This window comes from Phocoena sinus, chromosome 16, assembly GCF_008692025.1.
Source record: "Phocoena sinus isolate mPhoSin1 chromosome 16, mPhoSin1.pri, whole genome shotgun sequence".
Lineage (NCBI taxonomy): Eukaryota > Metazoa > Chordata > Mammalia > Artiodactyla > Phocoenidae > Phocoena > Phocoena sinus.
In genome coordinates this window covers 24,427,689-24,445,362 of record NC_045778.1, presented here as the reverse complement: position 1 = coordinate 24,445,362, position 17,674 = coordinate 24,427,689, and the positions used below count along the sequence as shown (strand labels likewise).

Below are 17,674 nucleotides of genomic sequence, written 5' to 3'. Positions count from 1 at the left end.
AGGGGAAAGCAATTAGCCAATGTGCATTTCTCAGGGTAAAATACCAGAGTTTTGTTCCCCTGTTGTGTACAAATTTGACATTCCTTGACTAATTTGTTGAGTCTCTGTTCTAGACATAGCATAAATTTCTGATTTATAGGCATGAATAACTGCCTAGTTTTCTGCATTTTTATGCTGCTTTTTGTACAGGTTCCTGCCTTACTTAACTGTCTTTCTTCTTTCAGGGTCTGACATTTCAGGAAGTGGAGAACTTCTTTACTTTCTTAAAGAACATTAATGATGTAGACACTGCATTGAGCTTTTACCATATGGCTGGGGCATCTCTTGATAAAGGTAATGAAACCCAAAATTTTTTTCTTGACACTATAAACACTGAATCTATAATCTATTAGGTGACTACCCGTCCTTAACAGTAATATGTGAATTTTTCTTGACATTGTTTTTTGATTTGTTCTGTTGACACTGTATGAGCCTTGCATTTCACCCTGGGAGGCCAAATTCAGCAAATATATTGTCTTGTGCTAAAGGCTATATAGTCAAGGCAGATTCCCATCTTTAAATGATTAGTCTTGGAAACAGGCATCTAAGCTGAGGCACAGTGAATGAAATTCAGAAATTCTCTCTTCAGAGCCAGAGTTATGACATATATAATGTGAAGCTAAAGTTGCTGTTCATTTTAATTCATTCTTTGTTGAGGAGTGGTTTGGTTTGTTTTTCATGTTAAAGTTTTTGTGTTTTTCTTTAAAAGATAAAATCATGATTCTGAAAATAGCACCCCCTATTGGCTTACTTCATACAAATTCAGTTCCAGTTTGTACAGTCAATGTGAGAGAGCAGAGGAATTGAAAACAGTTTTTTCCCCAATATTTTATTATGAAAAATTTCAAACATACATAACAGTTGAAATAATTATTCAGAGAACATCCATATATCCACCTCAATGACTATTTTGCTATATTTCCCTGATAGAATACCTATGCATATATTCATCCTTCTGATTATCAATCTCTCTTAATTTTTGACGCATTCAGAGTTAAGTTAGAGACATAAGTACTTCACTCCCGAATACTTCAGCATGAATATTAATTGAAGTTCAGTAGATTTTTACAGTTCCCTTGTGCCCTTTCACAGTCAATTTCTGCCCCCGGTTATCATGAGGCAATCTTAATTCTGTGTATTTTTCCACCATAGATTAATTTTGTCTGTTCTAGAACTTCACACAAATGGAATTATACAATGTACACTCTTTCTAAAGTTTCTCTCAGCATGTGCTTGAGATCCACCCATGTTGTTGCATGTACAGTAGTTTGTTCCTTTTTTATGAATAGTAATCCGTTGTATGAATACACCACAATTTGTTTATCCACTCTTCTGTTGGACACCTTGGCTGTTTCTAGTTATTGGCTATCTTGAATCAAGCCACTATGAACATTCTTATGTTAGTCTCTTTGAGGACATGTATTTTCATTTTTCTTGGATAAATACCTAGGAGTAAATTGCTGTGTCCAGAGAAAGGTATTTCGTTTATAAAAAAAACTTTCAGACCCTTTTTCATAGTGCATCTTTTTTATACTCCCACTAAAAATGTACAGCGGTTCAAGTGGTTCCACATTCTTGTCAACAGTTGGTGGTATCAGTCTTTTTTAATTTTTGTGATTCTGGAATGTATATAAAGGTATCTCATGTTTGTTTGTGTTTTTTTAATATTTATTTTTTTGTTTTATTTTTGGCTGCATTGGGTCTTTGTTGCAGCACGTGGGATCTTCATTGTGGCATGCAGGAACTTTTGTTGTGGCACGCGGGCTCTTCATTGAGGTGTGCGGGCTTCTCTCTCTAGTTGTGGCACCTAGGCTCAGTAGTTGCAGCACGCAGGCTCAGTATTTGCAGCACGAAGACTCTCTGGTTGTGGCGCACAGGCTCCAGAGTGCGTGGGCTCTGTAGTTGTGGCACGAGGGCTCCAGAGCACGTGAGCTCTGGAGTTGCAGCACTCAGGCTCTCTAGTTGTGGCTTGCATGCTCAGTAGTTGCAGCACGTGGGCTTAGTTGCACTGTGGCATATGGGATCTTAGTTCCCCAACCAGGGATCAAACCCATGTCCCCTGCATTGGAAGGCAGATTCTTAATCACTGGACCACCAGGGAAGTCCTCTCATTGTGTTATTCATTTGTACTTCCCTGATGACCTCTGTTATTGAGCAACTTTTTGTGTTCTCATCATTCAGATATCTTCTTTGGTGAAGTGTCTGTTCAAATCTTTTACCCATTTTTATAAGTTTGCTTGTCTTATTGAATTGTGGAATTTCTTGATATATTCTAAGTCCTATATCAGATATATATTTTGTGAACAGCTTCCTAGTCTGTGGCTTGCCTATTCATTTTCTTAATGGGGTCTTTTTTTTTTACATCTTTATTGGAGTATAATTGCTTTACAATGGTGTGTTAGTTTCTGCTTTATAACAAAGTGAATTAGCTATACATATATCCCCATATCTCCTCCCTCTTGCGTCTCTCTCTCCCACCCTCCCTATCCCACCCCTCTAGGTGGTCACAAAGCACCGAGCTGATCTCCCAGTGCTATGTGACTGCTTTCCACTAGCTATCTATTTTACATTTGGTAGTGTATATATGTCCGTGCCACTTTCTCACTTCGTCCCAGCTTACCCTTCCCCCTCCCCGTGTCCTCAAGTCCTTTGTCTATGTCTGCGTCTTTATTCCTGTCCCGCCCCTAGGTTCTTCAGAATCTTTTTTTTTCTTAGATTCCATATATATGTGTTAGCATACAGTATTTGTTTTTCTCTTTCTGACTTACTTCACTCTGTATGACAGACTCTAGTTCCATTCACCTCACTACAAATAACTCAATTTCGTTTCTTTTTATGGCTGAGTAATATTCCATTGTATATATGTGCCACATCTTCTTTATCTACTCATCTGTCGATGGACACTTAGGTTGCTTCCATGTCCTGGCTATTGTAAATAGAGCTGCAATGAACATTGTAGTACATGACTCTTTTTGAATTATGGTTTTCTCAGGGTATATGCCCAGTAGTGGGATTGCTTAGTCATATGGTAGTTCTATTTTTAGTTTTTTAAGGAAACTCCATACTGTTCTCCATAGTGGCTGTATCAATTTACATTCCCACCAACAGTGCAAGAGGGTTCCCTTTTCTCCACACCCTCTCCAGCATTTATTGTTTGTAGATTTTTTGACGATGGCCATTCTGACTGGTGTGAGGTGATACCTCATGGTAGTTTTGATTTGCATTTCTCTAATAATTAGTGATGTTGAGCAGCTTTTCATGTGTTTCTTGGCCATCTGTATGTCTTCTTTGGAAAGGTGTCTATTTCGGTCTTCTGCCCATTTTTTGATTGGGTTGTTTGTTTTTTTAATATTCAGCTGCATAAGCTGTTTATATATGCTGGAGATTAATCCTTTGTCCATTGATTCGTTTGAAAATATTTTCCCCATTCTGAGGGTTGTCTTTTTGTCCTATTTATAGTTGCCTTTGCTGTGCAAAAGCTTTGAAGTTTCATTAGGTCCCATTTGTTTATTTTGGCTCTTATTTCCATTACTTTAGAAGGTGGATCAAAAAAGATTTTGCTGTGATTTATGTTAAAGAGTGTTCTTCCTATGTTTTCCTCTAAGAGTTTTATAGTGTCTGGGCTTACATTTAGGTCTCTAATCCATTTTGAGTTTATTTTTGTGTATGGTGTTAGGGAGTATACTAATTTCATTCTTTTACATGTAGCTGTCCAGTTTTCCCAGCACCACTTATTGAAGAGACTGTCTTTTCTCCATTGTGTATCATTGCCTCCTTTGTCATAGATTAGTTGACCATAGGTGCTGGGTTTATCTCTGGGCTTTCTATCCTGTTCCATTGATCTGTTTTTCTGCCAGTACCATATTGTCTTGATTACTATAGCCCTGTAGTCTGAAGTGAAGGAGTCTGATTCCTTCAGCTCTGTTTTTTTCCCCTCAAGAGTGCTTTGGCTATTCGGGGTCCTTTGTGTCTCCATACAAATATAAGATTTTTTTTCTAGTTCCGTAAAAAATGCTACTGGTAATTTGACAGGGATTGCATTGAATCTGTAGATTGCTTTGGGTAGTATAGTCATTTTCACAATATTGATTCTTCCAATCCAAGAACATGGTATATGTCTCCATCTGTTTGTGTCATCTTTGACTTCTTTCAACAGTGTCTTATAGTTTTCTGAGTACAGGCCTTTTACCTCCTTAGGTAGGTTTATTCCTAGGTATTTTATTCTTTTTGTTGCAATGGTGAATAGGATTGTTTCCTTAATTTCTCTTTCTGATCTTTCATTGTTAGTGTATAGGAATGCAAGAGATTTCTGTGCATTAATTTTGTATCCTGCAACTTTACAAATTCATTGATTAGCTCTAGTAGTTTTCTGGTGGCATCTTTAGAATTCTCTATGTATAGTATCATGTCATCTGCAAACAGTGACAGCTTTACTTCTTCTTTTCCACCTTGTATTCCTTTTATTTCTTTTTCTTCTCTGATTGCTGTGGCTAGGACTTCCAAAACTATGTTGAATAATAGTGGCGAGAGTGGACAGCTTTGTCTTTTTCCTGATCTTAGGGGAAATGCTTTCAATTTTTTATCATTGAGAATGATGTTTGCTGTGATTTTGTCATATATGGCCTTTATTATGTTGAGGTAGGTTCCCTCTCTGCCCACTTTCTGGAGAGTTTTTATCATAAATGGGTATTGAATTTTATCGAAAGCTATTTCTGCATCTATTGAGATGATCATATCGTTTTTATTCTTCAATTTGCTAATATGGTGTATCACATTGATTGATTTGCGTATATTGAAGAATCCTTGCATCCCTGGGATAAATCCCACTTGATCATGGTGTATGATCCTTTTAATGTGTTGTTGGATTCTGTTTGCTAGTATTTTGTTGAGGATTTTTGCATCTATATTCATCAGTGATATTGGTCTGTAATTTTCTTTTTTTGTAGTATCTCTGTCTGGTTTTGGTATCAGGGTGATGGTGGCCTCGTAGAATGTGTTTGGGAGTGTTCCTCCCTCTGCAATTTTTTGGAAGAGTTTGAGAAGGATGGGTGTTAGCTCTTCTCTAAATGTTTGATCGAATTCACCTGTGAAGCCATCTGGTCCTGGACTTTTGTTTGTTGGAAGATTTTTAATCACAGTTTCAATTTCATTGCTTGAGATTGGTCTGTTCATATTTTCTATTTCTTCCTGATTCAGTCTTGGAAGTTTATACCTTTCTAAGAATGTGTCCATTTCTTTCACTTTGTCCATTTTAGTGGCATAGAGTTGCTTGTAGTAGTCTCTTAGGATGCTTTGTATTTCTGCGGTGTTCATTGTAACGTCTCCTTTTTCATTTCTAATTTTATTGAGTCCTCTCCTTCTTTTTCTTGATGAGTCTTGCTAAAGGTTTATCAATTTTGTTTATCTTCTCAAAGAACCAGCATTTACTTTTATTGATCTTTGCTATTGTTTTCTTTGTTTCTGGTTCATTTATTTCTGCTCTAATGTTTATGATTTCTTTCCTTCTCCTAACTTTGGGTTTTGTTTGTTCTTCTTTTTCTAGTTCCTTTAGGTGTAAGGTTAGATTGTTTGAGATTTTTTTTACTTCTTGAGGTAGGATTGTATTGATATAAACTTCACTCTTAGAACTGCTTTTGCTGCATCCCATAGGTTTTGGATTGTCGTGTTTTCATTGTCATTTGTCTCTAGGTATTTTTTGATTTCCTCTTTGATTTCTTCAGTGATCTCTTCATTATTTAGTAACATATTGTTTAGCCTCCATGTGTTTGTGTTTTTTACGTTTTTTTCCCTGTAACTGATTTCTAATCTCATAGCATTGTGGTTGTAAAAGGTGCTTGATATGATTTCAGTTTTCTTACATTTACCAAGGCTTGATGTGTGACCCAAGATGTGACCTATCCTGGAGAATGTTCCATGTGCACTTGAGAAGAAAGTGTAATCTGCTGTTTTTGGATGGAATGTCCTATAAATATCAATTAAATCTGTCTGGTCTATTGTGTCATTTAAAGCTTGTGTTTCCTTATTGCTTTTCTTTCTGGATGATCTATCCATTGGTGTAAGTGAGGTGTTAAAGTCCCCCACTATTATTGTGTTACTGTCGATTTTCTCTTTTATAGCTGTTAGCATTTGCCTTATGTATTGAGGTGTTCCTATGTTAGTTGCATATATATTTATAATTGTTATATCTTCTTGGCTTGATCCCTTGATCATTATATAGTGTCCTTCCTTGTCTCTCATAACATTCTTTATTTTAAAGTCTATTTTATCTGATATGATTATTGCTACTCCAGCTTTCTTTTGATTTCCATTTGCATGGAATATCTTTTTCCATCCCCCAATTTCAGTCGGTATGTGTCCCTAGGTCTGAAGTGGGTCTCTTGTAGACAGCATATATATGGGTCTTGTGTTTTTTTGTTTTTGTTTTTTTTTAATTAATTAATTCATTATTTATTTTTGGCTGTGTTGGGTCTTCGTTTCTGTGCGAGGGCTTTGTCTAGTTGCGGCAAGTAGGGGCCACTCTTCATCGCGGTGTGCGGGCCTCTCACTATTGCAGCCTCTCTTGTTGCGGAGCACAGGTTCCAGATGCGCAGGCTCAGTAGTTGTGGCTCAAGGGCCTAGTTGATCCGTGGAATGTGGGATCTTCCCAGACCAGGGCTCAAACCTGTGTCCCCTGCATTGGCAGACAGACTCTCAACCACTGTGCCACCAGGGAAGCCCTGGGTCTTGTTTTTGTATCCATTCAGCAAGCCTGTGTCTTTTGGTTGGAGCATTTAATCCATTCACATTTAAGGTAATTATCAATATGTATGTTCCTATGACCATTTTCTTATTTGTTTTGGGTTTGTTTTTGTAGGTTCTTTTCTTCTCTTGTGTTTCCCACTTAGAGAAGTTCCTTTTGCATTTATTGTAGAATTGGTTTGGTGGTGCTGAATTCTCTTAGCTTTTGCTTATCTGTAAAGCTTTTGATTTCTCTGTCAAATCTGAGTGAGATCCTTGCCAGGTAGAGTAATCTTGGTTGTAGGTTCTTCCCATTCATCACTTTAAATATATCGTGCCACTCCCTTCTGGCTTGTAGAGTTTCTGATGAGAAATCAGCTGTTAACCTTATGGGAGTTCCCTTATATGTTACTGGTCGTTTTTCCCTTGTTGCTTTTAATAATTTTTCTTTGTCTTTAATTTTTGTCAATTTGATTACTTTCTGTCTTGGTGTGTTTCTCCTTGGGTTTATCCTGCCTGGGACTCTCTGCACTTCCTGGACTTGAGTGACTGTTTCCTTTCCCATGTTAGGGAAGTTTTTGACTATAATCTCTTCAAATAATTTCTTAGGTCCTTTCTCTCTTCTTCTTCTGGGATGCCTATAATGCAAATGTTGGTGCATTTAACGTTGTCCCAGAGGTCTCTTAGGCTGTCTTCATTTCTTTCCATTCTTTTTTCTTTATTCTGTCCCATGGCAGTGAATTTCACCATTCTGTCTTCCACGTCACTTATCCATTCTTCTGCCTAAGTTATTCTGCTGTAGGTTCTTTCTAGTATATTCATTTCAGTTATTGTATCATTCATCTCTGTTTTTTTGTTCTTTAACTCTTCTAGGTGTTTGTTTTTTAATTCTTCTAGGTCTTTAAACATTTCTTGCATCTTCTCGATCTTTCCCTCCATTCTTTTTCCAAGGTCCTGGATCATCTTCACTATCATTATTCTGAATTCTTTTTCTGGAAGATTGCCTATTTCCACTTCATTTAGTTGTTTTTCTGGGGTTTTATCTTGTTCCTTCATCTAGTACATAGTCCTCTGCCTTTTCATCTTGTTTATCTTGAATGTGGTTTTCATTCCACAGGCTTCAGAATTGTAGTTCTTCTTGCTTCTGCTGTCTGCCCTCTGGTGGATGAGGCTATCTAATAGGCTTGTGCAACCTTCCTGATGGAGAGACTGGTGGCAGGTAGAGCTGGGTGTCGCTCTGGTGGGCAGAGCTCAGTAAAACTTTAATCCTCTTGTCTGCTGATGGATGGGACTGTGTTCCCTCCCTTTTGGTTGTCTGACCTGAGGCAACCCAGCACTGGAGCCTGCCCCGCTCTTTGGTGGGGCTAACGGCAGACTCTGGGAGGGCTCATGCCAAGGAGTACTTCCCAGAACTTCTGCTGCCAGTGTCCTTGTCCCTGCAGTGAGCCACAGCCACCCGCCGCCTCTGCAGGAGACCCTTCAACACTAGCAGGTAGGTCTAGTTCAGTCTCCTATGGGGTCACTGCTCCTTCCCCTGGGTCCTCATGTGCACACTACTTTGTGTGTGCCCTCCAAGAGTGGAGTCTCTGTTTCCCAGCCCTGTCGGTGTCCTGCAATCAAATCCCACTAGCCTTCAAAGTCTGATACTCTAGGAATTCCTCCTCCCGTTGCTGGACCCCCTGGTTGGGAAGCCTGACGTGGGGCTCAGAACCTTCACTCCAGTTGGTGGACTTCTGTGGTATAAGTACTCTCCAGTTTGTGAGTCACCCACCCAGGGGTTATGGGATTTGAGTTTCTTGTGATTGCGCCCCTCCTACTGTCACATTGAGGCTTCTCCCTTGTCTTTGGATGTGGGGTATCTTTTTTGGTGAGTTCCAGTGTCTTCCTGTTGATGATCGTTCAGCAGTTAATTGTGATTCCGGTGCTCTCACAAGAGGGACTGAGCACATGTCCTTCTACTCTACCATCTTGAACCAATCTCATCTGTTTTTCCCTTTAAATGATGTCAGTCTTTGCTTCATTAATTTTGAGCTCTGGTATTAAGTGCATACATACTTAATGATTATGATTATTGTCTTTTCTTGATGAACTAGCCATTTTATCATTATGAAATATTCCCCCTTTATGTTTAGTAATATGCCTTTTCTTGAATTCTATTTTGTCTGGTATTGATTTAATTACTCCAGCTCTTTGGGTAGTTATTGTTTGCATGGTATGTCTATTCTTTTATGTTAAACCTGTGTCTTTAAGGTATATCTCTTCTAGATATAGAGTTGGGTCTAGTGGCCTTTTAGCTATACTTTTTTGCATTTTATATTTTAGTGGTTTCTCCAGAAATTATAACTTTTCATGGTTTACTTAAAGTTAATATTGTACCACTTCAAGTGAAATGTAAGAACCTTGCATTCATACAGTTCCATTTCCCATCATTCCATCCTTTATGCTATAGTTGTCACTTTGTATTTCCTCTATATATGTTATAATCTCTATCATATAATGTTAGGATGTTTGTTTTCAACAATTATATTTTTCAGTAAATTAACAGAAAAAAATAATTTTTATACTTAGCCACATTTACCATTTATTCATACTAACCATTTTGATTGTTTTTCATTTATTCCTGAATATCTAAAATTTTATCTGGTATCACTTCCATCAGTTTGAAGAACTTCCTTTATCATTTATGGTATGAATCTGCTGGCAGTTAATTCTCTTAGTTTTTGGTTTATCTGACAATGTTTTTATCTGACAATGTTTTTATTTCACCATTGGGTACTGTGATTTGTAAATCTCTCCAAAGCACTGACTCAGGTTTTATAAGCACAGTCTTGCTTATTCAACACTTTTTGATGGATTTCTTAAGATTTTCTAATATAAGATCATGCTATATGCAAACAGAGATCATTTTACTTCTTCCTTTCCATCCTGGATGCCTTTTATTTCATTTTCTTGATCCACATAACTTTTTAAAACAGCATTTGTCTCCTTGCTTGTTTACATATTTATTTTTATTTGTTTAAAATAATACCTCCTCTGACCTTTGTAGAAGCCTTTGGAAAAAAATTAATGAAATCATGGAGGTTATGTATGTGTATGTGTAATACCACAGGGTCATTTCTCCAGAATAGCTTTGGTTGTATTGCTTTGTTTCACAAAACAGATTTGACAGCATCTGCAAATCCAAAGATGTAAGATTTGAAGTCATCACTCATTATTAAAATAAAATTAATAAGTTCCTATTTATATTTGCATACCTTTTTTTGAAAAGTCCAACTAAAGACAATAGATTCACTTTGAAGAACAATTATATAGGATGAATCACTGTCTGTGTTAAAATTATAGGATGCACAAAATAGAATGATTCAGGGTAATGGTAGCAAAGGAAAGTGCAACCTAGTGGTTAAAAAAAAAAAAGATAAAGTGTTTCTTTCAAATGACTTCAAGCCATTTCCTGGGATGTTTAGTCTCTCCATAGAGTTCATGCCTCATTATCCTTGTTAACAGAGGCAGTGGTACAAATTATACAGTCTTATCTGATATCCAAAAATATGTTTGGTTTTGAGATAGATGATATTTGGCATTTATTTTGACTTCTTAGATTATTTTATCTGTGTAACTTTGGAGTCCCTGAGTGTAAAAGATAGATATCTAGGGGAAACTGCCCTAGATTCATACTAAGTAAGAGGAAGAAACCAAGTGTATTCATTTCCCAGGGCTGCTGTAACAAATTACCACAAACATGGTGCTCTAAAACAACAGTTATTTCACAGTTCTGAAGCCCACAAATCTGAAATCAAGATGTTTGCAGGGCCACACTCCCTCTGAAGGCTCTAGGGAAGAATCTTCCCCTGCCTCTTCCAGCTTCTGGTGGCTTAGTCACTCCTTGGCTTGTGGCTGCATATTACCAATCACTGCTTCTGTCTTCACGTGGTCTTCCCCCTCCTTCTCTCTTCTGTATATCTATGTGTCTGTCCTTTTTATATCTCTTGTAAGGACACTTGTCATTGGATTTAGGGCCCACCTGGTATCATCTCAAGATCCTTAATTACCTCTGCAAATCCCCTTCTTCCAAACAAAGTCACATTCACAAGTTCTAGAGGCTAAGATGTAGGATATATCTCTTGGGGTGGCCACCATTCAATGCACTGTAGCAACCAAGACCTAAATATCACTCATACATAGTCCACAAAGTAAGGCAAAAATAGAAACAAAAAAGTATATGAGTTTAACTTACCGTGAGAATATTTGTATTGTCTGTTTAAAAACTCATTTTTGAGCTTCCCCGGGTGCACAGTGGTTGAGAGTCCGCCTGCTGATGCAGGGGACACAGGTTCATGCCCCGGTCCGGGAAGATCCCACATGCCGCGGAGCGGCTGGGCCTGTGAGCCATGGCCGCTGAGCCTGCGCGTCTGGAGCCTGTGCTCCACAATGGGAGAGGCCACAACAGTGAGAGGCCTGCGTACCGCAAAAAAAAAACAACTCATTTTTTTAAACCTAATTATACTCTTTGCATGGCTAACTTCTATTTCTTCAAAGAGGCCTTCCCTGACTACTCAATATAAATTATAAAAATTGTCTGTAGCTTTTATAGTTTTTTAAAAAAGAGGCATTAACCTAAAATCTTCTGCCTTCACTACTGTCATCAATTCCTATCCATAAATTATAGACATGGGCTTGAATTTTCACAAATATGGCTTATCAGGTAGAGCAGAGGCTACTAACTGTGATATTTTGTACATAGATAGTAGGCCCTCAATAAATACTTATTAACTGAATTATGCCTCATCTGTCCAGGAGCTCGAACAAACAAAAGTAAGCATTATCCTTGATTCTGTACTCGTTCATCCCCATATTTATTTCTTCAATAAATCCGTGTCCCTGCTTCCAAAACATCCTGAACCTGACTCTGTTTCTCCACCTAGCCTACTCTAGTCCTGATCTCTTTACCTAGGCTTACAGGGCTCCATATGGCATGGCTCTTATATACTCTTTGAGTACATCAAATATCACTTTCTTACCAGTTCACTCCATTCCACATGTTCTTTTATATTCTAGATATATCAAGTTCATTCCCACCCAAAAGCCTTTGTTCGGGCTGTTCCTTCACCTTAATTCTCTTTCCCAGGATCTCTGTGTATTTGGCTCCTTGTAACTCAGGTCTTATATAAATCACTTTCCTGGTAACTCCATCAGCCTGTATCATAGCCTTTATCACTACCTGATATTTTCTTGTGTATTTACGTGTGCATTTATTATCTGACTCTGTTTACTAGAATGCTTATCTGTCTTGTTCCTGGATATATTCCCTGTGTCTAGGACAATATCTGGGATATAGTAGACACCCTATAAATAGTTGCTCAATAAATGAATGAGTGAATGAACATCTTGATAGATGTGAAAAAGACATAGGATCTCAAGCCAATAACCCCTCACCTTTGACAGTAGACCCAGAGAACAAATTCATGTCATGAATTCATTGTGTACTATAACCCCTATCTTTTAGACTTAACATACATTTCACCTTCATCCGAGCTTAAGGGGGGTCATGATATCAGCAATGTTAAGTGATGTACTGCAGGGTGCATGCAAAGACTAGCCTGTGCTTGGCTACCGTTCCAAGTCCCTTCCCTCTGCCAGATATGCCTGTCTTTTGCAGGCTCTCCTTGCACTCTCCCCTTTGCTTTTAAACATTCATGATCCTAATAGTCATACTAGTGATTTTTCCATTCGTTTGAGTTCTATACCAATTCTCCTTCCACTGAATCATGGAATTTCACTGCTGAGATGAATCTTAGAAGAGAGGAAGAAAAGTGTAATAGTTAAGAATACTGGATTTGAATCTTGGCTCCATCATTGACTAGCTGAGTAGCTTTGGGCAATTTCTGAATTTGGTTTCTATGTTTTTAGAATGAGGATAATAATATCCACCTCATAGGATTGTTCTGAGGATAAATCTACACAAAGCACTTAACCTTGTGCCTATCATGCAGTGAATGTTTAATAAATGCCTGCTGCTTCCATTATGAGGTTGATGGTATAACCAGATTTAGTGTGGTTCATCCATTCATTCAGCTAGCAGCATAGGCACTGTGCTGGGCACGGGGTTCTACTCTCAAGAAGCTCATATTCTATTAGGGGAGAAAGAAAAGGATACAAGCTGTTCACGTTGTTGTGATAGGTGCTAATGAGGGCCTCTGACCCCTATGACGGGTGGGGAAAGAGTGAGGCAGTGGTTGGCACAGGAACACTTTTTCTGCCTGCTGCTCTGTCTCAGCTGTCATTTTTTCCCAAAAGGTTAGGACCTTCAGAAATTGGCACCTTTTAGAGGCCCTGGCACTCTCTCTTCCTTGGCTGTTTTAGAGCTTGCAAACCTGTCTTTAGACATAATTTAGTACAGAATTTCTGAAACGGCATCGTGAAGGACATTATATACTGCAATATGTTAATGGTTTTGTGGGTTTAAAACAAAACCCCAAAAAAGTGTTCCATGGTTCAAATAAGTTTGGAAAATGCCAGGTTATACAGAATTTCTTCCTGCAGCACTACTCCTGCCAACTTTTTAATATGCTAATGTGCATTATTAATCTCCAAGAGAGTGATATAGTTCCCAAACTTGACTTGCCTCAGAATGTCTTTAACAACTTATAGAGCTAATGTTCCTCAGAACAGTTGGAGAACCCAGGCAGGTGGCAACTGCAGATTTACATTCCAGCGTGATGTAATCCCTGAGTGAAAATGCCAGATTTCATTGTGGCTATTTCTTTAGTTCTACATGGTTCATGTGAGAATGACAACTGTCAGGCAAGAATGACATGTCTTTGTTGAATTTTGACCATTTGGAGAAAGAACCTCTCTGCATGAACTATAGTACCTTTCTACTATAGGTCATCTCTTTTGTTTAGCACTTAAGAGGAATTGGTTCTATTGCTTATTCATATACATACTGGGCATAAAATTAGATATATAACCTCTCAAGGGCTGTCTGAATGATTTACCTAGTCTGCTGAAGAAGGTAATGGAAAATTGAACATGGCTCCTTCCCCATGGCATCCTATGATGGAAAAGTTAGAAATTATTTGAGTTGGAGCTCTAGAATGAGCTATGGCCTGTATGACTTAGAGTATTCTTATTTCTGCCAAGAGAATAAAAGGTTTCTAGGTATGGTAAAGCCCCATTATAAGCATCTTAGGATATTAGGGATTTGGGAAACTTGTAGGTTCAGTTGTGTCCCCCGTGTACTTTGAACTATAATACAGGAAATAATCACACAGATATAGGCCATGGCCTTTAGTACTCATGCCCCAGCACAAGCCCACTTAAACTGAAAATCATAATTTATGACATGGTTGTCCTTAATTCTTTATAGTTGTCCTATACATACAGTTTACCTTATTACCTGACAAGCCAAGAAAATAAATAGTAAAACCTGTGGCATATCCCCTACAGGATACTCTCTGCAATCCCAAGTATTTTTACTGAAAGTTAGGTAGTATTATCCCCCATTTTATGAGTAAGGAAATATAAAATGAAACAGCTTACTCTTGGTTACCCTGCTAAGTAGAGCTAGAATTCAAGCTCAGGTCTCTCTGATCCCAGTCTGTGTTCTTTCCACACCATCATGTTGTCTCTCAGTATATCCCAAAATGCTGCTGGAATTTGAAAATCATTGCTGAAACGCAATCCAGGAGACAATGCAGGTTCACCATTTTGAACTGTGGTTCTCAATAGCTTAGGGAAGACAGGCTCTAGGCTATTTCCTCCCAGTTCCCTTTGGCTAAGAGTTGACCATTTTTGGGTGAGAATAAAGTCCTTTTGGTAAACTATGATGTTTTGGAGTTAGTGTCCTTCTCTTGAAGATGAAATATGACATTTTCCCCCTACAATTGTCTCTTCTGTTCAGGACCAGATTCTCCCACTCAGACATGCTCTGACGTCTGTAATGCATACCCTACAGTGACACAGACTCTTGGAGTTGTCTAATCTAGCTTCTTATCCCACACAGGAACATCTTAGTAGACACATCTGTGTTCTTCACTTTTCTGACCATGTTACTTTTTTTTTTTTTTTTTTTTTTTTTTTGGGGTACGCGGGCCTCTCACTGTTGTGGCCTCTCCCGTTGCGGAGCACAGGCTCCGGACGCGCAGGCTCAGCGGCCATGGCTCACGGGCCCAGCCGCTCCGCAGCATGTGGGATCTTCCCGGACCGGGGCACGAACCCGTGTACCCTGCATCGGCAGGCGGACTCTCAACCACTGCGCCACTAGGGAAGCCCTATATTACTTTTTGGTGAAGAAACCAATGCACAAAAGCCTAAAGTTACTTAAATAAGGTCATTTAGCAAGGAAAGTTAGTATCCCTTTAAAGGCTACCACAGAACAGAAAAGACGTGTATATACTAAGCTGTCAGTTTCTGAACATCAAATTATAGGATATACAGATGTGGATGGACTTCTAAGCTTTTAACGATCCAGCTGTTCCTCATCACCTCTACTCATTGGTGTAGCAATACTTCGTTATACTTTTAGAGACGATTCCAACATCTAGCATTTATTGAGAGCTAAATATATGCAAGACATTTGTAAGCATAAATTTTGGGTTTAAACTCAAACCTGATTTTGAGTCCCTATTACTCACTAGCTTTGGACTTTGAACAAATCACTGAAACTCTCAAAACCTCAGTTTCCTTATCTGTAGAACGGTGATAAAGGCTACTTGCCTCAGGGCTATTGTGAAAATTAAATGAGATAACCCTAAATTACTGTACTAGATTGAAATTATGACTATACACAGCCGCCTGTTCTGTTTTCAGCCCCAAGGTACTGACTTTCCTCTGCCTGTTTATCTTATTTTTTTAGTTAATTAATTAATTTTTTATTATTATTATTTTGGCTGCTTTGGGTCTTCATTGCTGCGCGCGGGCTTTAGTTGCGGCAAGCGGGGGCTACTCTTCTTTGTGGTGCGCGGGCTTCTCATTGCAGTGGCTTCTCTTCTTGAAGAGCATGGGCTCTAGGCACACGGGCTTCAGTAGTGTGGCACACAGGCTCAGTAGTTGTGGCTTGCGGGCTCTAGTGCGCAGGCTCAGTAGTTGTGGCACGCGGGCTTAGTTGCTCTGCGGCATGTGGGAATCCTCCCAGACCAGGGATCGAACCCATGTCCCCTGCATTGGCAGGCAGAGTCTTAACTACTGTGCCACAAGAGGAGTCCCAAAAAGTTATTTAAAAAAATAATAATCCTAGAACCTGATGAGGCTTAATTTTGTTCTCTTAGAAAGTAGTATCTACTGCTTTTTTCAGTACTTTTTGAGATTTGTATTAGTTTAGAAGTTATAAGTGGGTTTTTTTGTATTTTTTAAATAGGAGAATTGGAGCTTTTAGTTTCTCCTAAGTTTCATCATTCATCCAAAAATTCTTGGGATCATTGCTTTCAGAAGGGATTATCATTATTTAACTTCTCTGTTCCTAGGGATATCTAAGCAGTATTAATATCTCTAGTATCCACAGCATTCAAGGGGGAATTTTCTACTGGACTGTAAACTCTTGAGGACGAGAACAATGTTTTCCACATCTTTGTGTCCTACTCTGAGCCTAGAAGAATTATGTGTATTTATGCAGTAGATATTTAATTAATGTTGAATAAATGAGTGAATTAATTCTAAACATGGTCAGATCCTGAAAAGGATGCTAAAGCTCTAATAAAAACCTAGGGCGAGGGGGAGAATGATAGGAGTATATGACACCTTCCCATGTCATTAATTTCCTTGACATATGGGCAAGTCACAATTTCTCTGACCTCAAGTTTGAGTTATACTAATTATCTCCAAGCGTTCTTCCAGATTTGAAATTCTATAAATAATCAGCTTTTTACTGAATGTTGTAATGTTTTAAGGGACATGTTATAGCCTAAATATCCAAATCTGTGTGAAAATGAACTAACTTATAATTATCAGATACATTTGAAATCAGAGCAAGGCTGTTGAATTCCCAAAAGAAGCGTGGCAGTTTTATTTTCTTGTTAAGAAATTTAAAACTTAATTAGATCTTGGCTAGTGCCTCCATAAGAGCTAGTTTATGGAGCTTGGTATAGTAGTTGCAGAAAAGTGACAGTTCCATAAAATATACCTAGAATGAGTGTAGCTGTATATAAAGTATGATTTGAGGAACGTCAGAAGGACATTCCCAACCATAAATACCTTCCCTACTTAACTTTCTTGCTTATAACAAATTACTACAAATTTGCAGCTTAAAATACCACCTATTTATCCCCTAGTTTCTATAAGTCAGGGTCTGAGCATAGCATAACTGGATTCTCTGCTCAGAGTCTTAACAAGGCAGAAATCAAGACATCAGTAGGACTGCTTTCTCATCTGGAGTTCATAGTCCTCTTCCAAGCTCACCTGGGTTCTTGGCAGAATTCATTTCCTTTTGGTTGTAGGAATGATGTCCCTTTTTCTTGCTGGCTGTCACTCGCAGCAGACTGCTGCAGTTCCTTGCCATGCGGCCCTCTCACAGGCCCTCTCACAATATGACAGCTCACTTCTTCAAAGCCAGCAGGAGAATCTCTTTCCCCAGTGTGCTGAGATGGGTTCTTATATAACTGTAATCATGGGAGTGACTATCCCATTACCTTTTCCATATAAAGTAACCTAATCACAAGAGTAGTATCACATCCTATTCACAGGTCCTGCCCACATTCAAAGAGAGGAGATTTTACAGGGTGTGGGGATGTTGAGAACCATCTCAGAATTCTACTCACCATACCAGAAATTACCACCATTCTATTCTTTGAGGACTTCTGAAGATATGGACATTTTAACTGATCTAAGCCATGTTATCTAAAAAGACGTTAAGAATGGCAGTCATAAAATTTTAGGGCTAGAAAAGAGCTTAGAAATCATTTTACTTAAACCCTTGCTTTATTCT

General features: G+C 38.5%; 1 protein-coding gene across 2 annotated transcripts in view; it reads left to right on the top strand.

The window, feature by feature from the left end:
- MICU1 (mitochondrial calcium uptake 1) overlaps positions 1-17,674 on the top strand; it is a 282,852-nt gene that overhangs the window by 250,843 nt on the left and 14,335 nt on the right. For both annotated transcript variants that reach the window (XM_032608291.1, XM_032608292.1), the window contains one exon: positions 225-333. In XM_032608291.1, the coding sequence (XP_032464182.1) occupies positions 225-333 (109 nt within the window). The remainder of the gene's footprint in view (positions 1-224; positions 334-17,674) is intronic.